The sequence below is a fragment of the Mchenga conophoros genome, linkage group LG10, assembly GCF_057382185.1.
Source record: "Mchenga conophoros isolate Kocher_MC1m ecotype Shallow Benthic linkage group LG10, M_conophoros_male_GT1.1, whole genome shotgun sequence".
In the NCBI taxonomy this organism is placed as follows: domain Eukaryota; kingdom Metazoa; phylum Chordata; class Actinopteri; order Cichliformes; family Cichlidae; genus Mchenga; species Mchenga conophoros.
In genome coordinates, this window is record NC_140535.1 from 17,010,822 (window position 1) to 17,031,800 (window position 20,979).

At 40.7% G+C, this 20,979-nt stretch overlaps 1 protein-coding gene across 4 annotated transcripts; it reads right to left on the reverse strand.

Moving 5' to 3' along the window:
- Window positions 1-1,166: 1,166 nt before the first annotated feature.
- On the reverse strand, window positions 1,167-17,192 carry phldb2a (pleckstrin homology-like domain, family B, member 2a). Of its 4 annotated transcripts, none has more exons than XM_085288930.1 (17): window positions 17,074-17,192; window positions 14,531-14,605; window positions 12,738-13,687; window positions 12,272-12,604; window positions 8,491-8,625; window positions 7,728-7,865; window positions 7,360-7,506; window positions 6,463-6,573; window positions 6,294-6,383; window positions 6,067-6,204; window positions 5,282-5,381; window positions 4,146-4,344; window positions 3,951-4,043; window positions 3,720-3,870; window positions 3,380-3,599; window positions 3,156-3,241; window positions 1,167-2,994 (listed from the first exon to the last, which is right to left on the reverse strand). In XM_085288930.1, exons 2-17 carry the CDS (start codon window positions 14,583-14,585, stop codon window positions 2,854-2,856), a joined length of 3,087 nt encoding a protein of 1,028 aa, XP_085145056.1. In that variant the 5' UTR covers window positions 14,586-14,605; window positions 17,074-17,192; the 3' UTR covers window positions 1,167-2,853. The 4 variants fall into 4 exon arrangements, with proteins under 4 accessions (XP_085145056.1, XP_085145057.1, XP_085145058.1 ...); XM_085288931.1 differs by having other exon boundaries at window positions 1,168-2,994; window positions 4,146-4,341; XM_085288932.1 differs by having other exon boundaries at window positions 1,169-2,994; window positions 3,720-3,866; window positions 3,953-4,043.
- Window positions 17,193-20,979: the final 3,787 nt, after the last annotated feature.

The window sequence follows — 20,979 nt, forward strand, 5'->3', positions numbered from 1 at the left end:
ACCAAACAAAAAGGAGGAATGAGCAACAAAGATCATTTATTAATGTTGCACGGAGACAGAAAATGCAAGAAAAATTTGACTGGTTAATAGCAGATGAAGTTAAAACCCCAGGTTAAGGATGGGAAACTGATCTGAGTCATGGGATGATGTTAAGAGGACTGTTGCGTTACGAAGAGGGAGCAAAGCCTGAATGTTCTTTTGATTTACAAAATGAGGATTGCAGAGGTGACACAAAAAGACCTCTGTTTGATTTTGAAAGCCAGAGGGCGCAGGCCGAGAAGAGAAAAACACGAGGATTGCACCACATCAGGTGTCGATGCAGGCTATCCAGGGCAACACGTCTCCCTGAGAAAGGAACAGTTGCTCCCTAAGGCCCTGAGCCAACACATGTTTGCTTCCTGGCATAACACCTGCACACTGAGATGTAAACACTCAAATAAATGTCTGTAGATTTATAATCACGTCTGTCTGAGGAGGTATTGAGTTGCAGGCTCGCACTGTGCCACAAGGTAATAACGACATTATGCTCTCCATCACTGGAAAACACTGGTGAGATCCTGTGTACGTGAATGCTGCTTTGTGTCAGCATCCATTCACATGATTATCCAGCAGTCTGGATTTCATACTGTAAGTGAGAAAGATAACAGCCGAGAGCACCGCGCAACAACGGTGTGCGTGTGTGTTAGTGGAAAATACTTTTATGCTATGTTGTATGATCTGTCTCCGCAGTGTTTATACAGATTGTTTTGTCTGTTTCCGTGCACACAGTCTCGCTATCTCTGAAGACAGGCCCCCCCGCCCCAATTATTTAACACAAACTACAGCAGCCATAATGCACCGAGGCCAACCTGGCTTTCTGTGGCGTGTCTGTGTTTGTGTGTCTGTTTCTGCCTCTGGAGAGGCTACGTGCCTCTTTAGAACCTAATTTAGCATGCTTCATTCTTTGTTTCCATGCCAACCCCACTAGGTCAACCAATAAAAGGCTGTGGTATTGGAAGGCGGGGTTTCAAACATGAGTGCGTTAATGAGCACATGAACAGCACATAAGACCAGTTATTAGATGCTATAAGGTTTAAAATTGAATTACACTAAGTTATTTAGTGGAATATAATATTTTATATCCTATATAATTATTTTTTTTAGCACCAAAAAAAATTTATGGCACAATTTCTGAACTTTAAGTGACATTCTGGAGGCATTAGCAGTATATCTGCAACAGCTGTGTTGTGTTCCAATATTATCTTCTCATATTTGTTCCTTTATGTATTTATTTACAGGTGCTAATTGCAATACACACGTTTCATTTGTTTGCCTTTTCTAAATCTCCTTTGTATTTGAAAACCATTCACTTTTTTGGTTTCTTATCAGTTTGGTTCACATGCTCATTACTGTGTAAGCTGCATGTACTGTAGCGACACAAGAAATGATATACCTTTAACAATACGACTGATGATCAGAATTATTTATTTATCACACACGTTGAGTATAAAAATCTGTATCATAGAGTTACTGTTAATAAACAAAATATAAAATATGAAGTGTATTCAAAAATATATATGTATATATGTATATATAAATGCAGTAATTTCGGGGGTTTCAAGGCTTATGTTTCACACAGTGCACAACAGCACAAGGATGAGATGTTTACCTGGCAAACGCCTCTGGTCACAGAGAGACATCAACCAAAAAAGCAACAACTTCACCTGCAACACTGTCAGCTCTGCAGCCTGATCTGCACTCTACAGTGAGCCCTGCAGTCTGTAACCCGACAGCTCGTCACCTGGTGTGACAGTGATCTTTGATTATCAAACACAGCCAGAGAATACGTCAAATATTAAACACATTAAAAAAATCGTTTTGCTTTCTAGATGACAACCTCTGTCATTTGTTTTAGCACGATAAACTAGGCTTTACAAGTAAACAGATTAGATTGAACATGTAGATTATTAAAGCTTTCAATAATTACTCATATATACTAAGTGACTTTGGCCAGAGCAGATTACGTCATTCCAGTCTGAGGGCTCGCTGAGGACCTCTGCTGGTGAAAATGCAGATATGAAAGGTGTGAGGAACGTGGGTGATGCAGCACATACAGCATCACCGCTGCACGACATGGCTTCATTCACGTCAGGCCTGCAGCCACAGCTACAGACAGAGGAATCTAACTGCACTGTGGTCATTTTCTGCCTCTAGGAGTCAAATATTTGCCTAAAACTGCTAATAACTTAAAACAATAAAGTCACAAAGTGCGTACGATAATCCTTCACAAATTTAATTTGCATGTGTGAAGAAAAATGGTTTGTTCGTTTAAATGGAAGTGACCCACACGTAAGCATAAGTGAGCTTACGCTGGCAGCAGCATTCAAAGTGACTGGCTTTAAAATGCAGTATGCTAATAATTGAATATTAGTGACGATATCGAAGTAATACATCAGAGTCGACATTCAGAGGAAAAAAATTTCAGTCTGACTAAAGTCGAGTGCAACCAGACTGCAGGTGGAAGAAAGCAAGAGGTGGCCACAGTTTACAGGAAGCTGTTGGACAGCCATACATCTGTAGTGAAGCAGCATTAGGGTGTACCGCAGTTTAGAAGGGTAGCTGATTAAACAGGAAGAGCGTACTGCGGAAAGAAAAACTGGAAAATGCAACAGCTACAGTTTTAAGTGCTGAAAGAAGTAAACAGCTTGATTATGAAACTATCATGCCACTTCTTTTGATCTACTTATACAAGATTACATTACAAAGTCTGTATTTGAGCAGAAGTTATGCTCAAGCTCATTTGTAGACAACTTCAAGTGTAAACTGAAGCTTATATTTTTTTAGGTAACCTAGCAAACAATAATTGTAGCTCTGTTAGACCATGAAGTGCATGTGTCCTTCAGCACCGGTTACAATAACATCCATCCAGATACGCATGGCTTCAGGGGACGGAGCCACCATGTAGTACACCCGATCGTGGGTCTTCACACTGAAGGTCAGCGAGGGGTTGGGGCTCTTGTGTGTGTAAGTGAATGTCATTTTTGAGAAAAAAGTCAAATAATACAGAGTAAAGGAGAGGGGGAGGAGAAAAAAAGGACAAACAGGTGTCAATACTATACAATGCCACGTGGTAAAATGCCACGGATACACAAACACACGCATGTAAACGGACTCACTTTGTGTGCATTCTTTAAATGGTCATAGTACACCTCCTCTATGGCTTGGAAGTAAATGACGCCTTTCATCTTGGTCTCGTGTTTGTCTGCAGCCGGGAGTATAAACAGAATTGCTGTGTCAAAGTATCCTAGCGTAGCTCAAAGTTAGCAGCCATTGCTGCAGCAACTTTGTCACACCAAAAAAGCTGCACATCAAAGTAGAGACCTAAAAGAAAGATACTCACCTGCATAGTAAGTGAGTGTCCTGCGATTGTGGTCAAAGACAAACCAGCGCTTCTTCCACGTCTTGATCTTTCCTCCCATTTTGACGAGGAACCCGCGACAGGTTTTGTCAGTGATGGCCAGATGGAAGCAGGCGTCTGGGTTGTGTCCGGCTGCTTCAATGTGGCCGTGAAGATCAAAGTCGTCTTTTCTTACTGGGTGGTATCTTGTCAACAGTCGGGACTGCGATAAAATTAGATGAAAGTAGACATTTTACTCGTCTTTATCTGAAATGTAGTTACACAAAGCTAATGTGAACTACAGATTGGATTTCAACATCTTCTCGTGAGTTTTTATGAATACCTGTGATCTCTGCTTCTCTCTGAGCTTCACCTCTCTCTCCACAAGCTTCTGTCTCCTGCTTGTTTCCTCTTGCAGCCGTTTCTCCAGTTCCTCTCTTCTTCTCCTCTCCTCCTCCAGAGCCTGCCTGCGTATCTCCATCTCCCGCTCCTGCACATGTAAGTAAATTACATTTATAATAAAATGCACACATCCGACATGCAAGGTTACAATTTAGGTTAGATTTGGCTCAGTACTCGATGCTCGAGGAGTCTCAGCTTCTCGGCCTGGGCCTCGCGGAGCAAACGCTCCATCTCTTCAATCTTTGCCATATTGGAGGTACTGGCACTGATAATAAATGGAAAATACAAGCTGTCAGTAACAAATAGACTATCAAAGAAAGAAGAAACTTCCTTTGATGTGTAGCTCATCGTGTTTCCTGTCTCTAACCTTGAGATGTTGTCTGGGGAGCAGGCAGAGAAGCTGGTTTCCAGGCTGTCAGAGCTGTCCACGCTGATGGTGTCTGACGTCTGGCTGTTGTCCGGGTAAGAGAAAGAGTCCAGGAAGACGTTGGGCTCAGAGACCAACCTGTTGCAAAAATCACTCTGTCTTTGCCTGTCTTCATTTACATGTGCGTGGCTGTTGCCTGCTGACAGAAGAAAATATTAAAATAACAAACTGAAAATACCATCAGGACACATGTTTGTTAACAGACAAAATCACATCCAAAGAGCTGCAATGCATTAACTACATGGCCAAACAGGATTAGGTCTTATAAAAACAGAGTAATCAGAGTAAAAATAGGCAATTGCACAGGTTACCTGGTGGTAACCTAACAAATGTGGTCTGACTCAGACTGCCTGTAATCATTCTCAGACAGTTTGGCAAAGGCTTGCAAATAATTGCTGTCTAATTTGTAAATGCAGACAGATTGCCAGCACGTTGCAATCAATCTAAGTCAGTCTGTGCTGATGAGTGCAGCTTGTCTGTGACGTATCGTTGCAGTATTGCACTTGGCTCAACTCGTTGTATTCTGGTTATATTCCTATATAAAAGCAAGCTTGCTGAGCTCCTGAGTCCTTTTATAGTTAACCTGTCCCCATCACTACTTGTAGATGAATTTCTTTTTCAAATCTATGAGGTTCTGGCAGAATGTAGGTAGTAAGTGTAACATATTTACAATTTTTGATGTGCCATAACTGCCAACTCGACCCCATTCAAAGGCAAACTGAGAGCAGACAGACTGCATCTTATGATTATTTTATCACTGTCTTGATGCAAAAAATTGCAAAAATGCTGTAATTTCGGTTTTTTCATTAAAGAGATTTGCATTTGTTTCTTGATTTGAAACAAGCAAAGCTAAAAATCCCAATTTTCTTTCTTGTATAATGTAGCGTTTCTGTTCTGTGTTTTTTTTAACATCAGTTTTAGACTAAATGTATCTTGCTTTGTGCAGTGACACAGATTTTCAAAGGACCACAGCATTTCCTGACCTCACAGTCATACAGCCCCAGGAGCAGAGCCGATCTACTACTACAACTACTACCAAGAGGTTGACACAGATGAGACGGGACAGTGTGACTCACTCTTGGGCAAGCGGCGAAGGTTCACCTCCCGAGGGGAGAAGCAGAAGCCTTGTGGGATGACACTGCCACAGCTTGAGCTTTGGGACAAAGGAAGGTGAGGCTGAGAGGGGAAACAAGAGCACACGTGCTGTTTAGGACTGCATTGTATAGCTGTATATCTCAGATTTCTGTAAAGTTATTTATTTCATATTCTGTATAGTTTTTCATATTTTTATTTCCTGTTCATATCCTGTACATAGCTTGTACTCACTACAGCCTGTACATACCTATAGTTATAGAATATTTACAACATACTTCATACCGTGTACATTATAACATACCATAATAGACCCATTTCTGTAATATACTTACATATCTATATTATTGCTAATATATATTGTAATATATCTATATCACTAAAGCACTTCTGGATGGATGCAAACTGCATTTCGTTGCCCTGTACCTGTGCATGTGCAATGACAATAAAGTTGAATTCTATTCTATTCATTCTTCAACATTTACAGAAATGCAAACTTCATGAGCTGGATGGATGTTGCAACCCAGACTGAAACTGAGAATTCCTGTTTGGGTGGATCATTCTCAAGGGATAAACAAATAACTAGGGCAAAGCATCTGCAGGCCAGAATCTCCATGAGCACAATCATTTTGAAAGTACCACTGCAAATGTTTTAAAAAGTCGACACGCTAAGTGCTCTTTAACATAGCAGACTGAGGGAGCAAGCATTAACTTCCAGTTTGAGCCAACCTTTTCCGTCTGCTCAGATTTTCTGAAAAAACCTAAAGACCTTTGGAGGAAGCGTGCGTCCGAGGGATCTGCCATAAGTGGTGAGCAGCTGCTGGCTCCTTTTATGAGGTTGACTGTCATTTGGATGTGATGAATTTTCCTTGCTGCTTCTCCGTCTTTCCTTCAGAGTGTGCAAGTGCTGCACAGAAATCAGAGCAATGAAAAGGAGAAATAGGATTTTTAATATTAAAAACCTAAAGCTGCACTGTTTGTGCCACTGACTCCTACCTCTTTGAAGGCCACAGGATTGTTAGCGAAGGTCTGCCCCTCAGACAGCTCTGCATACTTTCCTTCCAAAGACACCAATTTCTCTCTCTCCTGCAGACATGAGGCACTCTTTAAGTAAATAAAACCGAAGGCTGTGTTTACAATTGTAACATTCAGAGAATTTTCAAACCTTCTGAAGCATGACGAGCAAATTGTTCTTCTCTCTCTGGAAATTCTCCCGTTCCTGCTGAGCCTGTAAAGTAATCTGAGATGACTGTTTCTTGAGCGTCATGAGTCTTTCCTGTGAGAAATAAGGAGCGCAGCATTAGTACACATTACATATGTCAGCGTTCACAAAGCGCGAGGCAGAACAACGCGGTAAAAATAAAAAGCAATGCAGAGATATTGAGAAAGTAAGGCAGAAAATTCTAATAAAGGCAGTTCAGTTTCTGGGATATACTACACCCTCTTTATAAGCAAATATCTTTACCCAGTTCCTGTGCCCTTTCTGGGTTTTGATACTCAATAAAAAAAAGTGTTCAGTTGGCCTTAAGCATTGCATGCTTACCATTGATGGTTTCCTGCAATTAGTTCATGCTTTGTGCTGCAAATCTCATAATTTTGAAGCTTTATTTTCATGCAAAACCTGCAGTAAGATTAATGACAACAGACCACAGTGTAGTAAATTCAACAAAAATACAGAAAAAAAAGCAAATTTACAATCATCACTAAAAAACATGTTTGCTTTTTACCTTCCATTGTGTAAAAATGCACTTTTTAAAGTCACTATTCATTATGTGTATATAATATCTGTAACAGAGTCCCTCTAGAAAAATTATATAAACTGTTTTTTTTTAAAGAAGCCGTGCTATTTGATAGTGTCCATATTCCTGTGTAGGCCAGACTTAAAAATTGCACACCCTAAAGATCTGAGTTAAGTTTAACATCTTGTTAGGATTAATTCTGCCACAGTGCTCCAGTTATTAAAGTTACTGAAGAAAAATACAGGTTAGGGTGTTACGATGTCGGGTGAGTTATACATGCACCACATGCAGCATGCACACTTCTATAACTTCACATGTTGTACCTTGCGGGTGACAGTAAGGCGCTGACAGTCTGCGATCTCTCGCAGCAGCTCTTGGCCCTGATTCTCTTTTTCCTCGTCCTGCTTAATTTCTCTCTCCAGCTTCTGAAACTCCAAGTCCTCCAAACTTTTTGACTGCTCCTCAGTCTCCTGAGGAGCAACCAGGAAACATAAAAATTCAAACCATGTGAAAGAGTAAAACTTTGGGTAAACTGCCTTAACAGAAATCTATGAATATACAAAGTATAGTTGTTGTTTTTTAGCTCAGTATACTGAAATCCTAATTAGTGGAATACTAGAAAAATACTTCTCAGATTTCATAACAAACCTAACCCTAGGAAATAATTCACTGCATTTCTTGTCATTTTTACCTGTGACTTCTCAGTGTGGTTCATTTTCTCAACATTGTGAATTTTTCCCTTGAGCTGCTCCAGAAGCTCCTTATCCCTCTGCAGCTGGGCCATCTCCGACTCTTGTTCTCCTTCCAGCAGAGCACACTCCACCTCCATCTGCAAGAAGTAGCAACGCAAGGGTGACAATATCCCTTTGGACTCATTTTTGGACTAGTGCACCGAATAGGACATTCGCAGGATTTCAGCATGATGCTCGCTTCATCAGTTTTTAATCTGTGGAGCCTGAGTTAACTTACAACTTTATTATTTCTAATCAGCAATGATTACTCTTCCATTGATACTTTCCAATGAGCTTTTCTTAATAACACCTAGTTTTAAATGTAGAAAAGCCCACAGCAGGGTGTTTTCCATCTCTATCTGTGACCCTGACCATCCAGCAGTTATAAAGTCACCAGTTTTTAATTCTCACTGAGTCTCACAAACACCTAACACTTTTATTTAAGATTCATTTACCTGCTTGTATAGAATTAAAACATGTGTCCTTCCAACTAAAAGTACCCTGCAGTCGACCTCCATGGATATATCCCGTATTGTCATGCTGCTCCATCAACACTCCAGCAATTAAATAGAGTATTATATGTGTATAGAGCAATCAAAAGGAGTATTATATGTGCACATGTCTTCGTTTGAAAGGTTCTTTCATCTCCAGAAAAGCGGATTAGCTAAATATTTTAAAATGAAGAACAAACTATTCGTGTTTGTGCTGCACTGTGCCGTCTACCTCTCGAAGAGACTCCTCCATCTGGTTGTCCAGGTCTTTGATCTTCTGCTCGAGCTCTTCTATGTTATTCAAAACTTGGATTCTTTCTTCCTCTATGTGCGTTACTTCCTGTTTCAGCTGCACGCTCTCCAAAGCCTGTAACGACATCAGGAACGCAGATAAATGCTCGGCTCTCCAGGAGGCTGCGCATTGTGTAAGTACAAATATACAAACAAAGGTCCCCGATCAAATGGAAAAAGAGACTTTATGCAATTACACAAAAAACAACAGCTCTCTTTTTGCTGTGTAAATTATGCTGATATACTTTGCCTCCGTGCAGAATCAGGTTTTATTGAATTAGACGACAGCAGCTGCTGTTTTAACTCATCCAAGCTGGATCAGTGACAGCAGGGATTCTTTTCCGCTGGCCGTAATGGAAATCTCTATCAGTGCACTTCACCACCACTCATGCTAAAGCACTCCCACATACTGCACCATCGACCACCACCCTGCAAACACTCATTCACAGTCATATGTAGGTGTATTCGAGACATCCTGTAATATCAGTAATATCAGGTATTCTTCCCTTAAGGACCTATGTTGATTTTTTTCTCTGGACAGATGCTCATGTGAACAACAGCTCTAGTTTTCCAGATGGGTTGTGAGTGCTCTCTTTTCACTGCACACAAAGCTCTGAGGAATGCAGGAGATGGCAGAGAGGGTATTTGAAGTCTGTAAACCTCTGTCACGACTGACACATAGCAGAAAATAATAGCATCAACTTGGAAACCTAATTTTATAACCGTGTGTTTACATGACAGCTGGATCTGCTACATTACCTGGGTTAATTATAATTACATTTTTTTGGAACATCTTCCATCCATTTATCCTCAGCAGAAAGTTCAAAACATCTGGAAAAACGCATGGCTCTGCCACACATATACACTAGCATTCTTCCAATCACACAACTGCACAGAGCTGCGCACACACACTCACACACACACATATGCGCATGCTAATGCTCTGTGGGATAAAGTCATTTCCTGTCTCCCCCCCCCAACAATTTGAATGACTGAAACAAAACTAGGACTTCTTCATTAAAACCAGACACAACCCTAGGTTGTTGCTGCTCGAGAGTGGAAAAGAAACTGGCCTAGTGGTCTGGCTGGGAGCCTAAACTCCAGTATTTGATATATTTGATTTCTTTTATATTTGTACCTTAAACATGTTCATCTGGTTATTAGTTTGCAACACATTTATAAAATAGTAGTGAGAGAAAACATCAAAGCTGTGAGAAGATTGTGCGTAACTGTGATTTCTCTGTTTATGTCTGAACAACCCACATAAACATAAACTGAAACTATCAGCACACACTTACAGTAGTTATAATAGAATGCCTAATAGTTGTTATAATTATCCTTCCTTAAAGTTTGGGGGACTGCACACATCATTTTTTAAAGCTCTGACACAATTTTGTCATGCAGTACTGTGCATGTTGGTCTTGATCCACTTACCTATTTCTATATACGTTGCTAGTAAAATGGGAAATAGGTGCAGAAATGTCTGCAAACATATGGCATATAGAAATATAGTACAGACATAAGGCAAAAACAGAGGAAAAGTTCTCCACGCTTCTTGAAGGACATTCAAAGCTCAGAGTTCAGTGTTCAAAGTTGAGAAACCCTGGAGAACTATTCAAAACAGCTCGAGACAACTTTAAATATTACAAGCGAGTCTGGCTCTGTGGAAGCAAAACATAAAGAAATGGGTGGCAGCTCAAAACTTTGACCCACCCCTCATTTCTTTATGTACTCTTTCAACAGAGTTCAAATACAAATATTTGGTCTCTCTAGAAAACTTTAAAACAAGGTTTTAACTGAAGTTTGGAGGAAATGTGGGATGGGAAAACTTGGATTGAAAAAAAAAGCACTCTGATATATAAACGGACAAAGATAAACAAGCAATCAGGAGTCAGATTAACTGCATTCCACAGAAGTGTGTGTTCGCTCCTCAGTCACTGTGAAAGTCATCTAGGAAGTAACCAGGGTAAAGATAAATAGCTTTAGGATCCTTGTCCAAATGTATCACTCATTATTACATCAACAACCTGCAAGAACTTGTTAGTTTATTCTGTTAGTATAAAGTAATACAATTTTTCTCTTTTCACCAAGTGACAAATTTTTAAAGCAAGTGATCAATTTTGATAACAGGTAAATATAGTGAATGGTAAATGGACTGGTTCTTATATAGCGCTTTTCTACTCTTCAGCACTCAAAGCACTTTACACAACTTGTGCATTCATCCAAGCACATTGTTCTAAGTAACATTCACACTCTGATGGATGCATCGGAGAGCAATTTGGGGTTAATATCTTGCCCAAGGATATTTGGCATGCAGACTAGGGGTAAGCCAGGAATCGAACCACCAACCTTCCGGTCAGTAGATGACCTGCTCTACCGCCTGAGCTACAGCCACCCAGTGTGCTTTAAAATTAAGCCGAAGGGAGATGAGGGAGGGAGAGCTCTCTCACCTTCCATTGTGTGGTTACAGTTACTGAGAAGATGAGCTTTTAAGTTCAAATGTACCAGGGGCATGAACGAGTCTTCCAACTGGTTAAAAAGGCCTTTTGCCAACCAACAGTGCTACTTTAGGTTCTGAAGCTATTTCTAATAAACCTTCAGTAAGCTATAGGCTTAGCAACAAAGTTAGCAAAGAAGTAGCGTTAGCAAGTAACAGATAAACATGTAGTTCAATATAAATATTCACATATTTAGGAGATGAGATGCCAAAAAAGATGCACTTTTAAACTTAAAAATTCAAGAGACCAGAAAAATACCCTAAATTTAGCTCCCTCTATGCTTGATAGATAACTGTTTGCTAACTTGTTAGCTAAAAGCCTTAACTCCAAAGGCTAGTTGTGGAGTAACACCAGGAAGCACGCTTAAAAGTAATGGAGATTCAAAGAAAAAAACTTACCAAATTTACCAAATTACAGCAGTAAATTTGCAAGAAACATCTCCCTGACATTCAAGTCCTAGATTTATGAGAAAAATAAATTACCTTACTGCCAAGGTGGGAAATTAATTTTCCCAAACTGGGATTGCTGTGGGGGGCTACATCAATAAACTTATAAAGAGATCAAATTAATACTTAGCAGAACTGAGTCCAGCTTATTGGTGCGGCAGCCACAAGACTCTCAGTTTCTCATGAGGCCCGATGGGAAAATACAAGTTCCCAGCCCTGCTTCACAACCTCATTAATATTTACCACTGGGAAACAGTGAAATCTGCTTACACTTAGTGTGTAAGTGTAGCAGAAGTAGACAAAAGCTATAACTACACCTGAATCAATATAGTTTTTCAGAATATTCATGCAGCGTCTCATTAAAGTGTGGATATGATGCTGACTGCAAATTAGACTTTGGATGTTCATCCACTGTAGGCAATGTGACATTAACTTTATATCATTGTGGGGTAACCCCCACAGTTTGTATGACTCCATACAACCAAAAAACAAAGGAAGTCTTTTCTTATTTATGTAAATTTCTCCTTAGAAAATTCCAGTAGTTTTTCTCTCAGACTCTTCCGACCTCCTGACTACTAGAAGGACAAAACTGTACCACTGAACTCCATCATACATGTTACAAACTACAAGATACTTCAAGAATAATAATGAAAACTGCACAACAACAAGTAGATTTATTCTTTCTGAATACTTCAGTTGATACCATCATTTTCTAGATTATATTATTTCTTTTTCCTAAACTTGTGCTTATAAAAGAGAACGGGTTCTTTGGACTTACTTTGGCTCTGTGATGCATAGAAGGTGAGGGTGCACTGCTGTTGAGACTGATAGCAGGTGAGTGGGATCTGGCCTCTCTATAGCCGCTCTGCTGACGCTGGCTGGCCTGCTGCTCCTCAGAGAGTTGGAAGTCTCTGGCTTTGGCTCCAAAGCAGCTCTCTTGAGCTGTGCTGCTCGGAGAGTCGGAGAACACTGAGTCATCGTCCGACACCTGCAGCTTCTCCAGCTCCTTATTGATCTTCTGCAGGTCAGAAACAGCTGATCCCGCTGGCTCTCTCGCTACCTGTCCCAACTCAGTGCACAGGTTTAAGATGGTCTCTAGACGCTGGCATTCCTGCAGATAATTGATTGATATTTGGTTAAAATTATTCTAGGAAAATATTGAACTGATTACATTTTCAGACAGGTGTATGAATAAATTGTTAAAGTGAAATAAAAGTGCACAAATTTGGGTAAAAAGAACTCACTAATCTCTGCACTTTCTGCTCCCTGAGTCGCTCATCTCTCTGATGCTGGTGGTAGTCTTTGAGCTCCTCTTTGCCATTCAGAGAGGTGATGCTGCCCACCCGTTGTCCCGGACTCAAACCACTCTTCCCAAAGGACAACCTCCTCTCTCCGATGCCCAGATCTAACCCCGTCCCATCAATCTCTACTCCCATAGAGCTCAGAGAGGCCAGGCTAGCCCTCCTGGGTGTGCTGGGCATGCTGGCTGGTACTGTCACATCTGGAGGCTGCTCCAGAGAGGAGAGACTGCGCCGGTTTCCTGCAGAGACCACTCGGTGGGAACCTACTGAGTGGCGTAACGGCAGTGACAGCGCAGGTGGATCTGCTGCATTGTGAAGCCGTGGCAGAGAACGGCTGTGCATACCCAGGCTGTTGAGGGAGCCCGTGGAGTACTTCCTCTGACGGGAGTCTCCTGAAGCTTTGCCCTGTGAGTAGAGCCTGCGGGTCATTCTGGGGCTGGATGGCATACTGGCTGCTCCGCTTTTGACCCTGGGAGAACGTGGTATGGACTCCCCATAAGGGGAGACCATAGAGCTTCCATTTGAGAGAAGCAAGCTGTCTTGGGATTGGTGGCGAGCCTGGGAGTGACGGAGCAAGCCATTAGAGCTTAGCTGGCGATCACCTTGGCGAGGTGACGGCGGCACGCTGTTGCTGGTCATGTAAGAGATGTTTCTAGCGGCAGAAGGGGGACGATCTGTGTTACTGAGGATCGACAGCGGCCTGGTGGGCTGGGTTCCTACAGATGTACTCAAGTACTTGCGGCTGCACTCTGCTGCCCTCAGACTAGCCTCCAGAGCGCTCTTCCTGCGCTGCAGCGTCTCCATGAGTTCCTGTAGCTCAGCTTTCGAGCGGGAGCCCCTCAGCATCGTGCCAGCCACTGAGCCGCCACTGCTGTGCTCAATCTTCACACAGTCTGCAAAAAAGTGAAAATTGAGAGACCATGAAAGCCAGTCTATTTTTGGCCTACATAAGGCAGTCAAGTTAGTTTAAGTACTTCAATACAATAAACAGCAGCTCAGCTTAAAAGAAGGGCTATCACATATGTGCTGAGTAAGTGGGGGGTAGAGAAACCAGCAAAGAATGTACTCTCATACAGTTCTGAGCCCAATACAAACACTGGCTCAATCAGTGGTTAAGTTTCTTCTAAAAATGGAAGAATGCTGGTGGACCAAGACCAGCCAGAATACATCATAGTCTCGGCAGCAAGAGGACACCCAAAATATCTGTGCCAGGGGGGTGGTTCTTGAGTCATGGGTGACCGGACGTTGAATATACAAAATATTAGGGAGTTTGTTTGAGATGAAAGAATGTTCATAACTCCTGCAAAATGAAATAAATAGTGAAGTGCACTGCTTCTCGTGTGAGCTCTCCCTGCATGAATAGCTGCAGTATGACTGCGCTCTTTAGACTCAAATAAAATTCTCAGCATTTTTTCCAGTAGATCAGTGTCTAAATTATAGTCCAGACGTCTGCTCCACAATGCACATTTACTCAGATATCATTTTAAGTGAAACCCAGAAGCTTTGAGGATGGACTGGAAAGACACGGAGCTGCTCCAGGAAAGCTAACCAAATACTCATAGTCCACTTTATTGTGATTCAGCCGACTCTGTTCTCTCCGTAAAGGTGGAAACATATTCCATTCAAATGGCATGTAATAAATATTAAATGTAATTGTATGATGTCATTTCCTGTTAGTGTCGCTTCTGAATAATGTAATTGTAGTAATCAGTAATATGATACAGTTGTTGTTTTACCTGAGCTGTAGCCCAGTGTGGCGACAGCACTCCTTTGGGGAAGCATGCTCTTCATCACATTGATTTAGCTTTGTCCTGTGCATGAAAGGAGAGGCAATCAATATACATCAATGAAAAACCTAAAAAAATAAAAAACAGGAATTTACTATAAACCAGATTCTTCCTTGTGTTAGATACTTTGCATATTTTTCTATGGCTTTTACTGCTGTTTATTTATCTAAATTGTTTTTGAGTAAGTTTCCAGTTTTGGAGATGTTGGCTATAGAAATGTCTTTTGGTGTTCACATAAGAAATCAGGACCCAGCTACTCAAAAAGCTCAAGAAACTTTACTGTAAACAATATCATGTAAACAATATCAGATTGTTACTATCAGGCTTAAATGAGAGCGAGGTGTCCATCATCCATCGGTCAGTCCTCCTAGAAAATTGGTCAAACTTTAATGATGATTTATTTGTCCTGATATGAGGGTTTGGGTAACCAATGACAACAAAACTTACCACTTTCTTTATGGACTTCTTAAATTACTTAACCTGTGACTTTCCACCGAGCATGAACCGGATGAGCTACTAAATCATGGAGACTTTCTTTTTTTTTTCTTTCTGCCACCCACATCTATCCATTAAAAGGAAAGCTTGGCTGAATGGCTAATGTGCAACACGACACCTTATCACTCTCAACGTGCTTTCTTCTGCTGAGTAATATGGACGGTGGCTGTATTTTGGTAAAAGAGAAAATAGTTCCTGCTTGCAAAATGTGTGTGAATTTTTTATTTATTTAATTTTCCCCCCCCCTTGGCCTGATAGCAACTGATAACTCCAAAATTAACCAGCTAAAGCAATAACTGAGCTCCACAGGTTGAAATTATTTACATTTTTTAAGGTTGGAGGGACTGTATCTTTAATATTTCACGTAAAAAATACAAATTCCACAGAATAAGTCACCACTCTGCTAACTTATCCTTCAAAATGCCAGAAAATAAGGACGTATAAAAACTTTCCTAAAGACTTGAGTATTAAAACAGGTCTAGAGGAAAGTTTTTATGTCTGGCCCTCTGTCACCAATAAAAACCAAATCTGAAAAGCAGTGCCCTGCGTCTTAATCAGTGTTTCAGCCACAGACTCATGACCAGTCATTCACACACAGTTTGAAGTCCAGACTCACTTCATGCTGAATGCACAAAATAAAAAAATAAAAATAAAAAAAAAAGAAGTAAAAAATTTGATGGATTATAGGTTTTGACATGTCTTTGAAAAAACATTTAATTGGCTAATTAATGAGTAGATTGGATAATTATATAAACATAATCACACAGCCCTCAATCTCATGCTTTTCCAGTGGGGTGGAGTGGGGGATAAAGATGTGCGCTCTCCTCTGAGGAAAAGAAAAAGGAAGGCAAAAATAAAATATGTTAAATAAAAGAAAGAAATCCATCTTCAAATCCCCTAGCTCCAGGTCATAACTCACAAAGATCACAGAAAAGTAAGGATGTTATTGGTTCTGGTGATACTATCGAGGGATTTTAAAGAGTCAGACGTTTCCTGTATCCACACGCACAGACACAGAGTGAGACAGAGATGGCTGATCCAAGATTTTCTGCTCCTGCTGTCTGGAGGAAGAGGGAGAGTGAGCCTACAGGAAACAGGGTATCCTTTTACACAGTGACACAATCAATCAGTATGAGTTCATTCTCCAGACCTAAAAGAAAAACTGTCTCGTGTCAAGAGCATGAGTTTTTACTGCATTACTCGGGCTGCAGGCCAGCAGGGAGGTGCAGATCATAAACACACAAGGAGATGTAAACAGTTTGAGGAATGACCACTGATAAGCTGGCTTTCATCTAATGTGTGACAACAAGGAAAGGAATACTTTCACACTGCTTTTTAAGGCCCTAACGTGCTGAAAGTGCCGTCGCCTTATGCCTCAGTCATTTTTATTCCCATGCAAGGGAAAAAAGTGAAGGGAAATCCCATGCAGTTAACAATTAGTTTAATTTTCATCTAATTAGAGGGTCTACAAAGAGCCAGAATATAACGTAGAATACGTGTTTTAACATATAGGAAATCTTCAAAGTTTTCTGACCAGCAAACCAAAGCATTAACTTTGAGGTTAAGGTAATATAAAAAGAAGATTTGATTGTATTTTTTTATTTTTTGCTATGATAAAAAAAAATCATTAAAATGTCCTGATTTCACAGCGCACTGTACCTACAGGGATTGTGGTGAGTAGTCTGGAAACTTGCTGATAACCACTGCTGTTTTTGTCATCTACTTTCTTTGAATAGCGGCAGCATTTTCTGGCAACGTTAAGTTAATAAAGATAAACTTTTTTTTAGCCTACAAGAGTTATTTTTCTTTACACGTTTATTTATTCCAAGCATGTAAAAGCACAGACGCAGACAGATGTACAACAAACAGAAACAACGCGCAACCTTAAGTCTGACACAGCCGCCTGACTTTCCAGGAGCATCACTCTTTGTACCGACCAGCCAGTTTGGCATCTGCTGAAGCGAAATTTGAAGGAAAAGAAAAGAAAAGCGACTGACCTTTGCTTTCTGTCCCCGTTACATACTTATAGGATCTTTTAGTGATGAAGCTGAAGTCCACTCAATCCCTCTCTCTCTCTCTAAAACAGCACACTAAAGTCTTTCCATGACAAAGGACCAGGCTGGAGACCCTCTCCCCTCCCACCCTCAACTCTCCGCTGAGATCCTCTTCCACAGGAGAGAGGGAGAGGGGGGGGGGGGGGGGGGGGAGTGTGTGTTTACTTTCGAGCATCAGACGCGGTTGCTGCCCCTCTCTGGTTAGATAGAGAATTGCTGATGAGCAAGGAGGGATGACAGAAGTGACTCTAGCTGTTTCTGACCTCTGACCTCACAGTGATTATTAATATCATGTTTTCATTATTCCATCGTGGACTCTGAGTGAATTACTGCAAGGCTGCGTTTGTCACGTGGTGGTGCTGATTCTCCACTTTCAAAGTAAAACTAATTAAATGTCCTGCCAGTGGTCTCTGGCCTTCTGCTTACAGAAAATTAGACATTAGGTTTTCAGACAGAGGAGGTTTTTCATAGTGTGCGTTTTCCAAAAAAGAAAAGAGTTACAAAGAAAAAAAATGTTGACTCCTAGATTGTTGTTTCAGCAGTATGTGGAGGCGGGAGGAGGCCCCATTGCTATGCTTGAAACGGGGCCAACCTCACTCCCCCTCCCCAACTAACTGTGCAGGCAAAGGGTGAAAAACCCATTCTGCAACACAGAGCATACCTACTGATTTAATTGCTGTTTGTATAATCTCATTCCTGGTGGTGGGAAACACTTCCATACATTTTATCTTGGTATTCAATGAGAAAATGTGGGCTACAGAGTGAAGCAGCAGTTTCAGGGACCCGAATGAATGAAATGGTCGTTGTTTTTTTTCAAAAAGAAATCCCCTAAAACTCACTGAAAACCATCCCGAACCATCATGCATAAAAACTCCGGTTACATCATAGGGAGGGGGTTGTGAGTGTAGCGCAGCCGGGACGAGATGATTACTTCCAGATACTGTGGCGGGGTCTTTGTCTTAAAAGTGCACACGCACACTCGCAAGTCTGTCTGCCTCTTTCTCTCTCCCTCTCTCGTGCATTCTTTAAAGTTTCAGGAAAGTGCAATGACACATGTAAATCTTTAAAGGGGCCTCATTTAAAAAAAAAAAATAAAAAAAACTTTCAAGTTTATTACTAGCAAAGAAATGTTATTGTCATAGAGCAGTGGAATGACAAGGCACTTCCTGTCCAAAAGAAAGGTATGATTTAAAGTAACCATACAAAGATTTCCATCAGGCTCTGTGTGTATACGTGTGTGTGCGTAAGCATTTTTTCTTTTTTACTATAGACTGAACTCATGCATGAAGGCATTCTGTGGAGTCTAAGCTGTGGAAAAAGTAGGGAAGAAGTTGGTGTCAGATTGTGGGAGTGGGTGTATGATCATCTCTGGTAATTTTTGGAAGGTCTGAGTCATAACGTGAAAAAGTCTCACATGTTTCGGCGAATAAGAAGCAGCGATTTGATTCACTTAAGCTTGGTTTCTTAGGAAATATCAATCAGCCCTATTGATCTTTTATTTTGTTCCAATTTCACAAATATATAAAGAAACCAACAACAAATGTTTATAGAAAAGTTCATTCTAGTTGCCTATTCTCTACAAACCCCATATCTTGGATATCTAATGCTGTAGTAAATAAATAAATCTGTCATTTGGCCTGCTGGCAAACCCCCAGCCTGCCATCTCAACCATCACACACTTTGACATGCTAAAACTGCACAATGTAGATTTACTCAGAGGAGTTTGTGTAACCGCTAATGAAAAAATGAAACCCTCCCACAACCACTCTGTGGAGTGACCCGAGTAAAGTTAATCTGAGCAGCAGGATGTGGGCCCTAAAGTGACCCACATCACAGCTATTTGGGTTGCTTATCTAGATGGAAAACGTCCATTTAATTCGAAAATTGGTTTAAGGTCCGATTGAAACCGCAAAACAAGACGCTTGTCTTTGTTGTGCCACCAAGCTTATAATTAAGTGGCTGTGGTGTAATGAAGGCGGGTTGTCCAGACGTCTTTAGGCAGTGTGACATTTGTACAATGCAAACAATTAAATCATGTCCATGTTTATATTGCAATACGACCATAACACAAATCAAGCTCAAGTCCACCGTCTGCACAGACACAGAATTCTGTTGGTCTCGTAAATAACCAGTATATTTAATACTTGTATACAACCCTGAGTCCCAACTTCAGGATGATTTTCAAAACTCACAAAACTGTATTTGAGTCCCAATCAAACATAGAAAACATTAAATGTTTAAACTTAGGAAATGCACCATTTTAAGAAACAATGTTATTTTGAAAAGCATCCACTCTTCTTTTATCAACAGCCTTGGGTCTTCTATGTTGTATTTTAGTCAATGCTAAATGTTTCCAGCTGGTGAAAGATTATGACTGCTTGTATGCCAGTTCAGCACCAGAAATCATCTGGACGGGAGCATATTTTCTAAAACCTGTACATACCTTTCGGCATTGATGATGGCTTTCCAGCAGCTGCCAGTTTCACAGGCATTAATCTGCCTCCATAGGTCACAGATGCAGGAACTGAATACTGATCGCAAGACAGATTGTCTCTCGTCTTAGCCCAGAGAACACTGCGTCCATGTTTGCAAGTGAATTTAAATTTTCGTTTTCAGCTGACCACCGACCAGCTCTCCACCTTAGTCTATTTTAGTTGAGCTTTGACCGAGTTCACATATTTGCATGCTAGAGCTTTTTCCTGCATTTGTGGATGGCATGGTAAACTGTGTTTACACAGCATCCCAACTTTTTTGGACATGGAGCTTGTATGTTTTGGTGATGATATGTAGAATAAATCAAAAGCCAGACAAAGGTGAGCCCAGTATAGGCACTTTGTTTTATTTTAAAGCCAAAGGGGAAAAAAGCACAAACTCAAAGTTCAATCATAGTTTAGACAGCATGACTCAGGTACTATATGAAGATGATAATATGACCAGACACATGCTGAATTTTACCAGTTTGATCTGGATCACCTTTCTGTGTGTGTGTGTGTGTGTGTGTGTGTGCGTGTGCGTGTGTGTGTGTGTTGCTCCACCACTTGATGCTCATTGATTTCCAAACACTAACATGGATCACAGTTGGTAAATGCACTTGATTTTTATGGTATAGAAAGTACAGGCTTAGTATTTTCAAATCCATCCCTCTGCAGGTTACTGGGTTGTAGCCCATCACTCCCGTCCAAAGGTGTTTCTTCTTCATCTTCTTCTTCTTTAGTGTCTGGCAGTGAAGTCACACTAGAGTCTTCATCTACATTTGGCACACTCCTTAAAAGTTCATCCTGCGCATCCGATTGCGCTGGTTCTCTGTTACGATCAGCGCCATCGTGTCGGATTATGCATGAAGCAGCAGTGTTCAGACCTTTGTGATGTGCAGCTTCAACAGGGTCTGTTCCATTACACCTATGTGAGTCTGTTCTGCTCTCCATTGCTGTATCAGGAACGGGAAATAATGCATCAGACACGCTTGACCGCTACCAATTTCTAATGTTAGTTGATAAGCTATATCAAACCTTTTTTGTGTTGTTTTGTGTAATATTGTGTAGAATTTAACCAACAGACATAAAGATCAGAGATCAGCGATCAAAGAGCAGTTTTTGAATACTTTTCTTTTCTCCCTGGAAGTCGTAATTCTACCACCATCTTTTCTCTTTATCTTCATTTGTTCGTTTTGTATCACTCTCATACTGTCAGTGGAATCATTCACATAAAAACTGAGATGAAAATCCAGTGAAGTTTTACTTGTAAACAGCTTTTACCGATAAAAAGCATTTAGCTTTTTTTCCTAATGTAAACAAACAACCATGAGAAATAAAAATAATTAACAGGCTTAACAGAATTATGGCAGTGTTG